Here is a 16,958-nt window from a genome sequence, read left to right as displayed (position 1 = left end):
TAGAAAAAAGAAAAACTAGGGGAAATAGATGAGATTTTAAACAATCAACCAGAGAAACTTTGTTGGGAAGAGGACAACTCATGGGAGCAGCTGACTCTCTTCTTCTATTATGTAGGCCCCAAAGTCAAACACAGGCCATCAGGCTGGGGCAAGCACCTACGGAGCCTCAATCCTTGGTTTTGTTTACTTATTTATTTATTTGTTTTTTCTTTTTTTTCTTCTTCTTTTTTTTTTTTTTCCGAGACATGGTTTCTCTGTGTAACATTTTTGGCTGGCCTGGAACGCACAGAGATCTGCCTGGCTCTGTCTCCCAAGTTCTGGGATTAAAGGTGTGCGCCACCACCGCCCAGTCAGTCCTTGGTTTTATATTCTCATCTTTGTTCAAGGTATTGGTGACTTTTCTTGTTGCAGTGACAAAATACCTGACCAAAGCAATGTTAGGAAAATTACAAACCTAACCTTTTATGATGGATACAATCAAAACGCCAGCAAAATAAAGCCTAGTGTGGTGGCACACACCTTTAATCCCAGCACTGGGGAGGCAGAGGCAGGCGGATCTCTGTGAGTTCTAGACCAGCCTGATCTACAAATTTCAGGACAGCCAGGGCTATACAGAGAAACCCTGTTTTGAAAAATTAAAAAAAAAAAAAAAAAAAAAAATGCCATCAGGCTATGTGTATAAGGTATATATATGAAACATAAATCAATTTTCTGTTCATATTTCAGTTCAGAGTGCTCATTTCCTATATGAAACATTAAAAGTGTTTAACTTTTAAAACACTAAAGTCGGAAACACTTCTGACTCCAAATATATAGAATTATTCAACCCATATAGGAACGGTCAATAAACACAAGAAAAAAGATGGCTCAACATCAGTCTTTAAGGATATCTAAATTAAAATAAGAAAGATGGACCTCTAAAACACCTGCTAAAGTGACTAAATGCAAGTAGACCAAAACAGTAAGCAGGAGGCACAGACAGAACAAGTGGACTGCCATGCATGGGTGAGGGCGGAGGTAGGGTTAAAGCAGGAGTGTCACTACTACCTACCATAGAGAACAGTGATCAGCTTCTTAGAAAGGTAATTAACACACGGTTACCACATGACTCAGCAATTCTTTTCACCAGATAATCTAGTATTTGCCCATGGGAAAAGAAAACATAGCCAGGCGGTGGTGGCGCACGCCTTTAGTCCCAGTACTCCAGAGGCAGAGGCAGGTGGATCTCTGTGAGTTCCAGGGCAGCCTGGTCTACAGAGTGAGTTCTAGGATAGCCAGGACTAACCCAAAGAAACCTTGTCTCGAAAAAGAAAGAAAACATAAGTCTACAATATATACAATAATGTTTATAGATTTTTTAAAAAGATATATTTATTATGTATACAAGTATTTTACCTGCATGTATGCAGGCAGGCCAGAAGAGGGCACCAGATCTAACTACAGATGGTTGTGAGCCACCATGTGGTTGCTGGGAATTGATCTCAGGACCTCTAGAAGAGCAGCCAGTGCTCTTAACCTCTGAGCCATCTCTCCAGCCCCATTTATAGATATTTTAACAGCCTAAAAGTAACTTATATGTTCATTAACAACTGAACAGATAAAGAAACTTTGGTATTTTCATTAAAAGCTTACTGGAAAAAAAAGCTACTGATATACTCAAGAATAGGAAAGAGCTTTTTTTTCACAGGCCTGAGTTCTATCTACACACACACACACACACACACACACACACACACACACACACACACGAGGATGGCGGTAATGACAACAGTAAAATAACTGGGGCTTGCTGCCCACTAGCCTAACAGAAAAACAGTGAGCTCTGGATTCAGAGAGAGCCTGTGTCCAGGGAGTAAGGCAGAGAGCCCTATAGGAGGAGGACATCAATTGTCTCTCTCTAGCCTCTACACACATGAATGGGTATGCACACCTGCATATACATATGTACACACACAAGCATGCATACAAAAGAAGTTTAAGATCACTATAAGCTACACCAAGTTCAGGGTCAGTCTGGGCTACATGAAACACTGTCTCAAAAAGTAAGAAACATAAAGTGGAAAACAATAGAAGACATTGATGCAGACCCTAGCTTCCACACCCAAGTCCACAAGATGTGCACCCCCCCCCCACACACACACAATTAAAAATGTCTACAGTAATTAGCTGGGTGGTGGTGGCACACGCTGTTAATCCCAGCACTCGGGAGGCAGAGCCAGGTGGATCTCTGTGAGTTTGCGGCCAACCCAGGCTACAGAGTGAGTTCCAGGAAAGGCACAAAGCTACACAAAGAAACCCAGTCTCAAAAAACCAAAAAAAAAAAAAAACAAAAAAAAACCAATGTTTACAGTAATTAAAACTGATAGTAAATTAAATACCGAAGAGAAATGGCTAAGTCAAGTCAGATAATTCATACTTTAGATGAACTTAGAAGACATTAAATACCTCTAAGTAAACAACATGGAAAGGACTCCAAGACCATAAGCTGACAGATTAATGATATAAAACAATTTATCTGAGTAGAAATAGCATATTGATATGGAATGGGTCCACACTTACGAGTTTGTACACATGCATGCAAGTGCTTATGAAAAGGTTTGCAAAGACACATGAAATTGGATGAGCTAGAGAACAAGAACCAGGGAAGGGCTAGTATTAGAAGTCCTAAACAAACTTTCACATGAGAATGTATTTTTGTCTGATTATTTGGGGAAGAGTTTTTGAACTCTGAGAATGTAAACTCCTGGTCCTCCTGTCTCTGCCTCCATGGTGCTGGGGTTCCACATCCAGCCTTGTGTTTTGTACTAGTTGTATGAGTATAAATTCAGGTTCAAAAAATTAATCTGCAGATGGGCTAAAAACTGCTATGGGAGGCCTTTTCTCCCAGGATTAAATATGTTTGTGGCTAGGTTCTGAGAGGCTCCTCAGAAAACAACCTGAATAGCCCAAACCACCTTCAGAATAGAATATAATGAGTCTGCAATAAATATCAATGTCTGTCTGTTTCTCTCTCTCTCTGTATTGCCTTCCAAATATTAAGTACCTCTCAGTCCAAGATGTTCTCAATTCTTTTATTAGTTTAAAATTTCTTCATAGAAATCATCATTACTTAAAATTATTTATTTTTTAAATTTATTTATTATGTTTCCCACTAGGGAATGGTAAGACAATTTTGGATTTATGTGATGTTAACTGAGCCACCTAGAGTTTTCTTGCACTATCAGAGACAGACCTTGCTGACTTACCTTGGCTGGAAAAGGGAATTTGGAGGGCTCTGTTTTGCAGGGCGTGTGAATAGCCGTCAGAGGGGGAGGCCATGAGTGCGTCATCTCCTGAAACGTAATTGTTACAGTTTGCTGTCAGCCAGGACACGCTCACAAAGCGACACAGCTGAAACCAGCTGTGTATTAGAAATACTGGTTTTTATGAATGATCCTCCAAAACTATGCATAGTGAGGACAAAGGGCATTAATAAGGCACAACTGTGTGCAGGCAGTAGGGCTGGCAATGGGGCAGAAAATAACAAATTCTCTCTGACTTTAAGGTGTATATAGGTAGGATGATAAAATCTGTGGGCAGTTACAAAGGTCTGATGGGTTTGTTTGCCTGGTTTTTGTCTTTTTTTTTTTTTTTTTTTCCAGAGCTGAGGACTGAACCCAGGACCTTGTGCTTAGCTCTACCACTGAGCTAAATCCCCAACCCCTGTTTGCCTGGTTTTTGAAACAGGGTCTCATTCCATAGCCCAGGCTCCCTCAGCTTGTTATGTAAATCAGACAGGCCTTAAATCTGTGCTGATCCTCCTGCCTCTGCCTCCTGAGTGCTAAAGTAGAGGCATGAGCCACCGTGCCTCCCAAATGCATATTATCAATGCTACTAAAAAAGATCTTGCCATAGGAATGGAAGGAAGAAGATAACAATAGGAAAAACAGCTAACATTAATCTTTACCATAAATGGCTCAGAAATTATGCTAAATGTATTGCTTGTCAATCATTTCTTCAAATCATGAGATAGATATTATTAAGGTGAAGCAAAAGTCAACATTCTTTATTCAAGGTTGCATGATTAGTAAATACTGGACAAAGAATTTCACTGTAGGAAGTCTGACTACAGAGTCCACATGCTGATTAAAAATTTTGGTCACTTTGAAGATCAGAAGAGAGATTTCAAAAGTATATTAGGAAGGAAATAGATAAGACAGACCCTGGGTCTGACTTCGATCAATGTCTTCAATCTAATCATGCTATAAATAGCTGGGCATGGTTACATATGCCTCTAATCTCAACTTTTGAGAGGAGGAGTCAAGGCAGCCTGAGCTATGTGACACCCTGTATAAGGGGGGAAAGAAACCAGGCCAAGTGAATTTGGATAACAATGTATGTCAGAGGATCAAGGAAGAGAGGTATCAATACTTAGAATTAAGGGAGTATTTTATTTCCCGCATTTTGTTCAAACTTAACCATTAGGTTAAAAGGTAGCTAGCTGGTGGTGCTTAGGAATTTATACTGTGACTATAACCAGTTATATAAGGACACACTAGATTATATAAAGGTTCCAAGGACTCATAGACCAAATGTTAACAACTCTAGTATTTAACAACATAGTACTGATTAAAGAAATTAACAGACATCCACACAGTGAAACACAAGACAGACATTAAAATGAGAATTCAACTATGATGTGAAATGACGTCCATAGCATACTCTCGTCAGACACAAATCATGGTCTATGCACTAGCAAATAAAGTTTTAAAATTCAAGCCTCTAGAAGGATGCGCAACAGTAGCTACTTTGGGCACAGATGACAGAAGGGGGAAGAAACAGGGCAGTTGGCATAGTGTCTACTAAACCCCTTGAAGCAGCCACTTGCGTAAGGCAGAAAGGAGGTGGGCACAAGGCCCCGGCCTAGTTGAAGAGCTATTGACAACTGAAGCTAGCTGCTGGAAGAGTGAGAGTCAGTTTTCTTTAAGGGTGGTCCTTGGTAGGTCAGCCAAACTCTGGCGGATGGTCACATATTCAAGAGTATATGGGCAGCACAAGGTGGACTTGCTGGGAAAACGAAAAAGGACACAGGGGTTGGGGATTTAGCTCAGTGGTAGAGCGCTTTCCTAGCAAGAGCAAGGCCTTGGGTTCGGGCCTCAGCTCTGAAAAAAAAAAAAAAAAAAAAAAAAAAAGAAAGAAAGAAAGAAAAGAAGAAAAAGGACATAAAGTTGGGTAGGTAGGGAAGGGGTAGTGGAACTTCAAGGAGTTGTGGGATGAGTATGATAAAAATGCATTATATGAAATTCTCAAAGAACTAGTAAAAAAATGAGGAACCCCCCCCAAAAAAAAACTAGCCACTTACATGTAATTGCTCTCTGTACTCTTACAACACTTCCGTTGTTTCTATACCCAGCCCTGGAAGGTCAGCTTACCCAGTACAACTAGCATCACATCACATCACTAGCACTTGACACACAGTAGCTGAATCACTGACAATTGAAATGTTTCAATAAACATATTATTTTAGACAGATCAAATTTTTGACAGATATTAAATATTTTTAATGTTTTTATATTATTTTCCTATGTTCACAAAAGAATTCCTAGACACTGTGATTACAAGTTGAATGGAAACAAAACCCTATGAAGGGAACATGGAAACTTCTGCACCTCAGATTTTTAGTATTGCCATTTCACAAATCAAATGCCAAAATATACTCAACTGCTAATCTTTCCAACAGTTAACCTGACTGGGCACTAAAACACTGAAAGCCACATGCCAAGTTCATACACAGAAAATGTAGGCTACATGTTTAGTAAGAACAAAGAGACAAAGTCTTCTAGGCACTTAAGTTCCATATATTGTTAAAACTTCAGGGGGAAGTGTGTATGTTCCCTTAGAACACACAAACAACTGAGAGAAACACATGAAAAAAAAACAAAACAAAATCCCCCCCAAAAAACCACACAAATACACAAGCATTTCATATGCAAAAGATTTGTGTGTGTGTGTGTGTGTGTGTGTGTGTGTGTGTGTGTGTGTCTGTCTCAAAAATATGAATGATTGGGGCTGAAGAGATGGCTCAGTGGTTAAAATCATTGGCACACTGGCTGCTCTTCCAAAGTACCTCGGTTCAACTATCTGTAACTCCAATTGCAGGAGAGCTGACAGCCCCTTCTGACCTCTTTGGGCAATGCATACACACAGTGCACATATATGCAGGCAAGACACTCATTAAATAAATAAGTTAGAGAGATAGAGATAGATAGATAGATAGAGAGAGAGAGAGAGAGAGAGAGAGAGAGAGAGAGAGAGAGAGAATGCTTTATGAGATTGAAAGTGAAGAGTTTCACTGTGGCCTTACACAGGAAACAGAAAGACTTATTTCCCTGGGATTCTATAGAATCTATGTATGCACTATTATAGACAGAGGAGGGAAGTGTTCCTGATCAGAGTGTGGAAGTGCATGCTTCTAATCCCAGTGCTTGGAAGGTGAGGCAGGTGGGAGGACAGCTGTTTGAGGCCAGCCTCCACTACAGGATACCCTATTCTCAAGTAAAGAAAAAGTATGGCTTAGGAAAACTAGTTTGGCAAAAGTGGTCAGTCAGAAGCAGGAGTTCTGGGGACTGACTATGGGATGTCTGGATGCTCAATTCTTCCTCAGAACTGTGGTTTTAGGGGTCTCAATCTCTCTTAGAGAGCCACTGAAAACTTCTAGCAAAAAAAAAAAAAAAAAACAGTCAAGTTATGAAGGGCAGGGGCTGAAGTGAAGACCTGACACACTATAAAAGGACAGCTAGGAGATTTTAAAGGAAGAAACAAAAATTAAGACTGTTTGAAGTTTCTTCTTATTACTACTCCCACTACTGCTACTATTTCTGTATGAGCTGAGTGTGGTTGGTACAGCTTTAGTCCCAGCACTTGGGAGGCAGGGGCAGGTGGATCTCTGAGTTTGAGGCTAGCCTGTCTACAGAGTGAGTTCCAGGACAGCCAGGGCTACACAGAGAAACCCTGTCTCAAAAAAAAAAAAAAAAAGAAAAGAAAAAAAGAAAAAGAAAAAGAAAAAAGGGAAGAAAAGAAAAAGAGGTTCAGTAAAATGGTAAAGGAAGATTATAGCAGCTAAAGGAAAGAATGGGAGATTAAATGGTGGGAACAGATTATAGGAAATAGGCCCAAGACAGGTAGTCTCTGAAGAATATGCCATCAAATCCAAGTATAAACAAAGAATTCAGTAGCTTCCAAAGAACAATAAAAGTCATATGTGACTGATGTTGTTTTCTTAGAAGCAAAAAACAAACCTTGTTGCTCACTTATTAACTGGCCCTTTCCTTACTTCCAGCAGAGGAAATATACTGTTTTCAGTCACAGTAGACTTTCAAGTGTGTCTGATAAACATTCCAGATCAATACTCAGAGGATAGTTTTTACTGTAGTACCTGATCAGAGTAGAATTTACAGGTAAATTATAAACCAAACTACTGTCAACATGGCTTGGTAAATATTGAGTTTTTTAAGCCTTTAAATCATAAGCCTAGAAAAATGCAGTTGTAATTGGCTTCTTCCTCTTTTCAAGGCTAAAACTAGAATATATTGTACTTATAAACAGTAAACAAAGCATGTGACTAGAACCTCAGAAAAGTCAGTTATTTATGATGGACATGACATAATTAAGTTATATACATAAGCAATCTGTGTTAAGAAGTAATTAAGAATATGAAGAATTGGTAATATAGGCATCATAATTAAATAACAGATCAGAATGATTAAAAAGAAACTTACTTTAAGTATTTCATCCACACAGCTTACATCACCAGAAACTGATGCCTTAAAAAAAAAAAAAAAGAAACACATTAGATTTGATATAATTTGCTGTTAGAATTTTAGTATTTACTAAACATATTAAAAACATTATTATGAATTACATACAATTTGAGGAATTATTTATGATCCCATTACTTTAAGTCACAACACTAGCTAGACCTTTTGAAATAGCTTTCCTATACAAAATTTCCAAAAAGATTTATTTTTAATTTTATGTATGTTAACTGTTTTGCCTGAACGTGTGTGTGTGTGTGTGTGTGTGTGCGCGTGCGCGTGCACAATGGTCAAAGGAGGGCACCAGGTTCCCTGGAACTGGAGTTAAAGACAGTTGTGAACCATGTGTGGACGCTAGGAAAATAGAACCTGGGTCCTTTCCCTCTAGAAGAAAAGCTCTTAATCACTGAGTTCTCTTTCTAAGACCCCAGATTTATTATTTTTATTTTATGTATATAGTTGCTTTGCTCACACATAGGTCTGTGAACTACTTTAGTGCCTAGTACCTATAGAAGCCAGAAGAGGGATTCTGATCCCTTGGAACCAGAGTTAGAGACAGCTGTGAGCCACCATATGGGTGCTGAGAATTGAACCCAGATCTTCTGGAAGAACAGCCAGTGCTCTTGGCCCTGGAACCATCTCTCTAGCCCCTACAATTTTTTAACGTAATTTTTTTTAGATGATCAAATTTCCTAAAAATTTCAAAAGTTACTCATATACAAAAATGTAACATGACACTGAGACATAAACTGAGTAAAGTGAGCATTATTGAAAGACTGGAGGGCTGGAGAGATGGCTCAGAGGTTAAGAGCACTGACTGCTCTTCCAAAGGTCCTGAGTTCAATTCTCAGCAACCACATGGTGGCTCATCATCATCTGTAATGAAATAAATCTTAAAAAAAAAAAAAAAAGAAAGAAAGGAAGAAAGAAAGAAAGACTAGAGATACAGACCATAATGGACATTTTACACAGCATTGCATAAACTATAGAAGGCAGACTGGTAATTTTAAGGCATAATCAAGAATCAAAAAAACCAAACCCAAATCTAGTTCCAAAGATGTATTTGAAGAACAAATTACCACTTTTCTGAGTGCTGGGAAGCAACTCAAGTCCTCTGTAAGAACAACAAGTGCTCTGAACCACTGATCAATCTCCTCAGGCCCCAAGATTCTTTTTATTTCATTTTATTATTATTGTGTGTTTATGTTATGGGTGGGGCATATGGGAAAGAGTAGGTCAGAGAACAACTCTTAGGAGCTGGTTGTCTCCTTCCACTATGGGATCCAGGACTGAACTCAAGTCAGCAAGTTTACCCACTGAATTACCTTACTGCCTCAAGATTCCTAAATGTTCTTAAACATCTTCTTTGACTTTGATTCCTTCTTATATTCTGAGCTCTGAGCTATGCCTTTTGTCTTTTTAACCTTTTTTATTGTATAAACTACATTAAAAGATAAATCTTGTAAACTGAGGAAATGTCTCAGTGGTTAAGAGTATTGGCTGTTCTTCCAAAGGACCAAGGTTTGATGCCAAGCAATTACATGGCAGTTCACAACATCCGTAACTCCAGCTCCAGGGGATCTGAGGCCCTCTTCCAGAACACCAGGCATACAAAGTGTATAAGATATACATGCAGGTGAGACACTCATAAACATAAAATAATAAAATAAATCTTGCCTATATGACAGTGTTTTGCTGAAACCTGTTACTTTGGCACTTTAGTAAATGAAGATCTGTTTTCAGCTATTTCACTCTGAATGCTTACTTCTTTTGGTTATTTTGAATGTCAACTTTTGTACAGAGTTACAGTGGCTGTCTCAGCCCTTCGGCTGTGAGCAAAGGCAGGCGGCATCAGAACTACACAACATTATCACTTCTGTAGACTCCCCATACACCATGACCTGCATTACTGTGGCACTCTAAGAACAGACAGGTTAATTTTCTCTTTAAATGAAAAGAAACAAACTACACTATCCCTTAAAATCAGAAAGAGAAGTGTAAGCTATCAATAAATTTTGACTTGTCGTTTTAATACTTGAAAACCTATGAATGATATTTTCTGTATTATCCAAGAAGGAAGTACACAGTTTTATATCTACTTAGGAATCAACTCCCGAGTTGTTCTTTAAACCATTTTTTCTTAAATTTCTTAATTTTTATGTCCTACTATTAAGGCAAAAAGGCAGTTCCAATTCACTGAAATGTCTACAAATTACTTTATTCAGCCACAATGCTAAACACTCTTAAGTGTGAGACTTACATCCACAGGCCGAGAAGGTATTTTCAGCTTGGTGAGATGTGCTTTGCTGCTGGGCTTCAGCTCGGTCACATTGGTGCCATGTGACTGGCTGCTGTAGTGCTCAGAGGACAGCTTTGGTTCCACAGACTCCTGTCCGTCCATGGGCCGCACATAGGCAGTGGGTTTCTGTAGCATTGAACTAGATTTTGACATCAAAGAAGGTGGGAAAGACTGATTTGAATGCTGCCCACTTGAAAAAGGGATACGGGAAGGAGAATCCCAGTTGGCATCAGGGTCCCGAGGTGATTTGGAGCGCTGATGTTCCTTGCTATGGTGATCATTCCCATGAGACCTGGAATGACTAGAACTTAAGGAAGAAACAGCCTGGGGTTTTCCAGGGCTTGAGGATCGTGACTTGGAGTGCTCTGACCCATGCTGGCCTTTCTTCCGGCTACTGCTGTATGAGTCGCGGTCATGTCTCTGGCCACTACTACTGGTGCCACTACCACCTGCACTGGTCCGCTGGCTACTGTGTCCACTCTGCAAGCCAGAGGACCGTTTCTGAGACTGAGAAGTGCTGGGTGCAGGTCCTACAGGAGTCCATTTGTTACTCTGATGAGATCCTCCATGTCTCTGTTCAAAAAAATTTGGGTTTGCTTTCTCATCTGTTGTCGTTGGTACTGCAGGCTTGGGAATTGCAACAAGCTTTGGTATAGATCTGTCTCCTATGTAATCCTTCATTTCATCGTAGTTTCCAAGCATACTCTGAATACGACTTGATAACTTATCTTCTTTGCTAGTCTACAAAAAAATAAATAAATAAAAGAATATACTGTTAGTATAATTTGAAACAAAATATTCTTCCAAACTCATTTTATAACCCTCAGTCAGAAGAGGTCAGTAAAGATAGGTCTCATTTTTTATCTTAAAGTTAATATTTACAAATAAACACCAAATATAACACAAAACAAACAAAAATAAAATAAATTAAAACTAGATCCTCTCACATGCTAGGTGAGCACTCTACCACTGACTCTACCACACACTCTCAGTCCAGATAAATATTTTTCATAGTGAAAAAAATTTATTGAAAGTATCTGAAGAAAAAAATGCAAAGAAAGTATATGAAAATAACCATGCTAAAATACAAAAGAAAGTCTACAGATGATATTAAAAAGAAATCCAAGAGTAAATAACTAAGGCTGGAGTGCAGCTCAGGTGGTAGGTAGCATGCTTGGATGGCATGCATGGAGCCCTGTATTCAATCCCTAGCAACATATAAACTGACTTGGTGACATATTCCCAGCATTAGGAAGGGTCACAAGTTCAAGGTCATGCTTAGCCACATAGTCAGTTTTAGGCCTGGAAAACTTGAGACATTATCTTAAAAAAAGAAGTTCCCAAAGAATTGATAAAAAATACATAAAAATAAAAAGGAAAACAAACAAACAAAAAACAATACCTGAACTACCATTATTTATTTTGAGATTGGGAAACATTAATAATAACTTTATATTGTTTCAAAATCTGTCTGATATTCTTAAAGAATCAAGATAAATATACGGCTGTTCACAGAAAACATCAACATCAGAAAACAAGTCAGATTCAATATTTTTTTTATGTGTAATGAATATTAGCATGATTCACAGATTCTGAACTTTAAAGTTTTAACAACCACTGAAACCCAACAGCAAAAGAAATGCTAGAAAGACATACCATCACAAAAGCTTCCTTAGAGCACGAGAACCGCCATTATTCAGTGTTCTTTTTATTTGTAACATCAAATCAGAAACAATGCTAGTAATTAAAAATAGCAATCGGGGTTGGAAAGTGATGGCTCAGGGATTAAAGGCACTTGGCTTCTCTTCCAAAGGACCAGAGTTCAATTCCCAGCACCCACACAGTAGTTTACAACTGTCTGTAACTCTAGGCCCAGAGGATCTGATGCCCCCTTCTGGCTTCTTCCAACACGACACACATATAATACACAGACACACAGACATACACAGTTTAAACATTCATACACATAAAATAAAAACCAAATAAACAATTTTTAAAAATTAAAATAGTAATTGATCCAATTTATTTCTCTTAATTTTTTCAAAGATTTCTTCATTTATGATGGGACATGGTGGCAACATGCCTTTAATCCTGGCACTCAGGAAGCAAAGGCAGGCAGATCTCTGTGAGTTTGAGGGCAGCCTGGTCTACAGAGTGAGTTCCAGGACAGCCAAAGCTATGTAAAGAGACATTGTCTCAAAAAAAGTTTAAAAAATTATTCGTTTACTCATTTTATGTGAAAGTATTTTGTCTATACATATGTGTATGCAACTACATGAATGCCTGCTGTCTGCAGAAATCATAAGAGGGCAAGATGCCCTAAAACTGGAGTTACACATGGTTATGAACCTCCATGTGGGTACTGGTAATTGAACCTGGGTCTCCTACAAGAGCAACAAATGCTCTTAACTGCTGAGCCATCTCTTCAACCACTTATTCAATTTACTGAATGCCTCCAACAACATACTCCAATGTAACTGATGATAATTAAATACATTAGAAGAAATGTCAGAATTTAATCTATGATAACAGAAACAGATAAGCAAACATAAGAAGAAACATTCAACAAACTAATAGTCAATAAAACTTACTAAGTAAACAAATGGCAAGAAATGGAAAAACACCATCTGTGAAACCAAAGAATACAGACTACCTAGCAAACAGTAGGTAATGTAGACTCACTGACAAAAACAATATTCTTTTCAGACAGGGATGTAGTCCTGCCTAGCCTTGAACTCAGAGCCTGCTTCCACCTCCCAGAATGCTTCAATTAAAGGCATGTACTGAGCTAAAGGGATGGCTCAGTGGTTAAAAGCATGCATGTACTGCTCTTCCAGAAGACCTGAGTTTAGTTCCCAGCACAACATGTCAGATGGCTCAAAGCTGCCTGTAACTCCAGCTGCAGGGCACTGGACATTATCTTCTGGCCTCTGTAAAGACCTGACAGTGTGAGCATCATAAAAGTACTTACAAAAACAAATCTTTAAAAAAGACAATCCCTAAAAGTACAAATGTCATGTACGTAAGGTGAAAAAACATTCAGAGAAAGATAACTTACAACTTTATATGGCTCAGCAAACAGAGGAGAGCTAGGCGGGAAGGCGTCTTCACCCTGCTGAATTTCCTGATTCCGCCTTTCCCTTTCTTTCATGCGCAGCACATTCCGGTCTTCACGGTTCATGTTGCTAAGAGAAGAAGTACAATTTTTATATCACAAAAATAAAAATGCCATATTCTGTACTGACTGTCAATGTAACACTCCAAATGGAGATTTCAACTTCTTTCAACTTCTGGGTAGTTACCAAGCATTTGTGCTGAAGCTGGATTCTGGCACTGGTTTTAGCAACTAACAGCATATCATCTTCCACAGTCACCCATAAAGAAAACATTATCTAGAATATGAGAAACCACTACTCCACCAAAACCTCTTTTCTTTTTTTTCTTTTTTTTTTTTTTTTTTTGAGTTCTGGGAATTAAACACAGAGCCTCATAAATTCTAGGCAAGCATTCTTCTACTCTGCTGTACCAAACATGGCAATTTTTAAAGTACTCTGCTACCTGAAAATCAGTTAAAATTTCTACATTCAGAGGTAAAGGACTATTTAAACCCATTTTTCAGTATTCATTCTTCACAATGCTAGCTGGCAATATCATTGGTGGCATATAACCCATTCCTATCTACCACCCAGACCCCATGTCCAGCTCTTTTCTCTACTTTGCATCTACCTTATCTTGATTTCTTTTTGTCCCAAACACAGCTTCCTTGATGTCCATCGTGACTGCAGTTTGACCTCAGCTTTGCTGTTGTTCTAGGTTCCCTAAAAAATGACATTTCTGCGCTAAATATATTAATATTTCAACTAATGCCTCAATAAATGGCAAACTGAGGCTTTCAGTGATAGAATCTAAAATTAGCATGTGTTAGTAAGTGTAACTAAAAAAACTTCACTAAAAAAGAAAAAGTATTTGGGGTCAAAGGGAAAAATGGGAATGTTATTTCTGCAATCATGACAGTATTATATTGTCACTAGAATAAACCATGAAGAATTGCTTATTTATCTATAACAGCAGAGATTTTTGTCTAAATAAACAATAATAAAAGAAGCTAAGTAAGTGGTATCAGGGCCTCTGTTGTTCCTTTCCCAGAAGTTGAATATAGATTAAACCTCTATCTTGGTTATGTTTTAAAAGAAGAAGAAAGAAAGAGAAATAAACACAATGACACAGAGACAGAACAACCAAAGAGGGAAATTAGTATATATCTGTGGAACCTATTTTAAAATAAATAAGGACAGAGAAGTAGATCTGGGCAGTAGTGGTGCACACCTTTAATCCCAGTACTTGGAGACAGAAGCAGGCAGATCTCTGAGTTCAAGGCTAGCCTAGTCTACAGAGTACTAGACCAGCCAAGATTACACAGAGAAACCCTTTCACAAAAAAGAAAACAGAAGTCAATCAGATCAGGAAAACACTTATTATTTAAGATAAGCAGTAAAACCCGTACATTCTTGGGACTGAAGAGAAGGCTCTGTGGTTAAGAACACTTGCTGTTCTTACAGAGGTCCAAGGTTCCCACATAGTGTTTCACAAATGTCCTTAACTCCAGCTCAGGGAATCTGGCACCCTCTTTCGGCCTCCCCAGGCACTAAACATGCACACAGTGTACATACATATACATAGGCAAACAATAGTGGACAGAGAGATAGAGATTTTAAGTGTTTGAAATGGTTTGTTTGTTTTTTTTTTTTTTTCAGACTAAATGTGAGATTTATTACTGAACATGAGGGCCACCAGGAACGCAGGGTTCGTCACTTGTCCAAGAGACCACAATTGGGGATGTATTTGACCCCACAGACATCATGAATAAGCTGCTTCTCAGCAACCAAGTCTTCAGACTTATCTGCATTAAGCTTGAAGCCCCACTTTTGTGGGATGTGGATCTTCTGGCAGCCAAGAAACTTGAACAAAGCTCTACTCAGAGCCTCAATCACTTGTTTCTTATTTTGCAGCTTGGTATGAATGGACATAATGACCTGATCAATGTGAACCCCTGATCACTGTGCCCTGGGCTTCACAAAGGCACTACACATACCTATCCAGAGTCTATCAACCCCAGCACAGGAGGATAACATCTAGTTGATTTGGAAACATGTGGAGCCTCACTGGAAGATGAAAGCCATCCTTGCCACAACTCTTTACCATGTATTTGTTGGCACAAATACAAGTAGCAACCTCCAGAGCTTGAGAAGAGGCTCATCTGACACATGGCCATAAAGTGGGAATTCATCAACTTTTGCCTTCTTCTGCCTCAAGATGCAGATCTTAGCATCAAGGACACTTTCACACAAGTCAAACTTTGGGTATAGCTTGTTGTTTTGTTGTGTGTGTTTTTGGTTTTTTGAGACAAGGTTTCCCTGTGTATCCCTGGCTGTCCTGGAACTCATTCTGTCTACTAGGCTGGCTTTGAACTCAGAGATTCATCTGCCTCTGCCTTCCAAGTGTTAAGATTAAAGTTGTGCCCCACCACAACCTGGCTACAGCTTGTTCTTACAATACCAGTAATACCGGCAGCAACCCATGACAGTAGGATCTTAGTTGGGAAAAAGAGAAGAGACAAGTTGTTTCTTCTTTTTTTTTTTTTTTGTTTTTGTTTTTGTTTTTTTTTTGAGGGGGGTTGGGGGGTTGAGAGAGGGTTTCTCTGTGTAACAGTTCTGGCTGGACTAGAACTTGCTTTGTAGACCCAAGTGGCTTCAAACTCACTCCCTAGACCAGGCTGGCCTTGAACTCAAAGATCTTCCTACCTCTGCCTCCCAAGTGCTGGAATTAGAGGTATGAGGCACCACAAATTGTTTCCTTTTTTGGGAGGGTGGGGGGGAGCTGAGGACCAAACCCAGGGCCTTGTGCTTGCTAGGCAAGCGCTCTACCACTGAGCTAAATCCCCAAGCCCTTTCTTTTTAAATACAAGATATTTAACATTCCTCTGTGTGTGTGTGTGTGTGTGTGTGTGTGTGTGTGCGTGTGTGTGCGTGTGTGTGCATGTGCGCGTGCGCCCATGAGTTCTAGTGCACATATATGTTATGGCATATGTGTGAAGGTTACAAGTACAATTTATGGAAGTCAGTTCCTTCCTACTATATGGATTCCAGAGATTAATTTTTTTTTTTTTTTTTTTGAGCTGAGGATTGAACCCAGGGCCTTGGGCTTGCCAGGTAAGTGCTCTACCACTAGCTAAATCCCTAACCCAAGATTAATCTTAAAGTGTCAAGCTTGGCAGTAAGTGCTATTTACCCCTCTGAGCCATCACCCTACTGGCTTCTTGTTTCTTATGTATATAATAGTCTAGTGTAGCTAATATATAACCTACTGCAGTACACAGAAACACTTGTTGTTTCTTATGTATATGATAGTCTAGTGTAGCTAATATATAACCTACTGCAGTACACAGAAACACTTGTTGTTTCTTATGTATATGATAGTCTAGTGTAGCTAATATATAACCTACTGCAGTACACAGAAACACTGTTGTGAAGTCGGGCAGTGGAGGCACACACCTTCAATCCCAGCACTTGGGATGCAGAGGGAGGTGGATATTTATGAGTTTGAGGACAGCTTTTCTACAGAGGGAGTTCCAGGACAGCCAGGGCTACACAGAGAAACTCTGTCTTGAAAAACCATTTAAAAAAAAAAAAAAAAATGCTGGGCAGTGGTGGCACATGCCTGTAACCCCAGCACTTGGGAGACAGAAGCAGGTGGATCTCTGTGAGTTCGAGGCCAGCCTGGTCTACAAAGCGAGTTCCAGGACAGCCTTCAAAGCTACAGAGAAACCCTGTCTTAAAAAAACCAAAAAAAAAAAAAAAAAAAAAGAT

General features: G+C 39.1%; 1 protein-coding gene and 1 pseudogene across 2 annotated transcripts in view; both read right to left on the bottom strand.

Annotated features, from left to right (window-relative positions):
- Window positions 1-16,958, bottom strand: part of Aff4 (AF4/FMR2 family member 4) — a 70,053-nt gene that overhangs the window by 36,761 nt on the left and 16,334 nt on the right. Inside the window, exons 2-5 of one of the 2 annotated variants that reach the window (XM_036195969.1) lie at window positions 13,151-13,277; window positions 10,054-10,833; window positions 7,758-7,802; window positions 3,246-3,332 (exon numbers count right to left, since the gene is read on the bottom strand). In XM_036195969.1, the coding sequence (XP_036051862.1) occupies window positions 3,246-3,332; window positions 7,758-7,802; window positions 10,054-10,833; window positions 13,151-13,273 (1,035 nt within the window). In that variant the 5' untranslated portion in view covers window positions 13,274-13,277. The remainder of the gene's footprint in view (window positions 1-3,245; window positions 3,333-7,757; window positions 7,803-10,053; window positions 10,834-13,150; window positions 13,278-16,958) is intronic. The other variant, XM_036195970.1, reaches the window with a different exon arrangement.
- Window positions 14,901-15,671, bottom strand: LOC118588656 (annotated as a pseudogene).

This window comes from Onychomys torridus, chromosome 8 (genome assembly GCF_903995425.1).
Source record: "Onychomys torridus chromosome 8, mOncTor1.1, whole genome shotgun sequence".
Lineage (NCBI taxonomy): Eukaryota > Metazoa > Chordata > Mammalia > Rodentia > Cricetidae > Onychomys > Onychomys torridus.
Note: the sequence above shows the minus strand (reverse complement) of the source record. Positions and strands in the feature narration are given on the sequence as shown.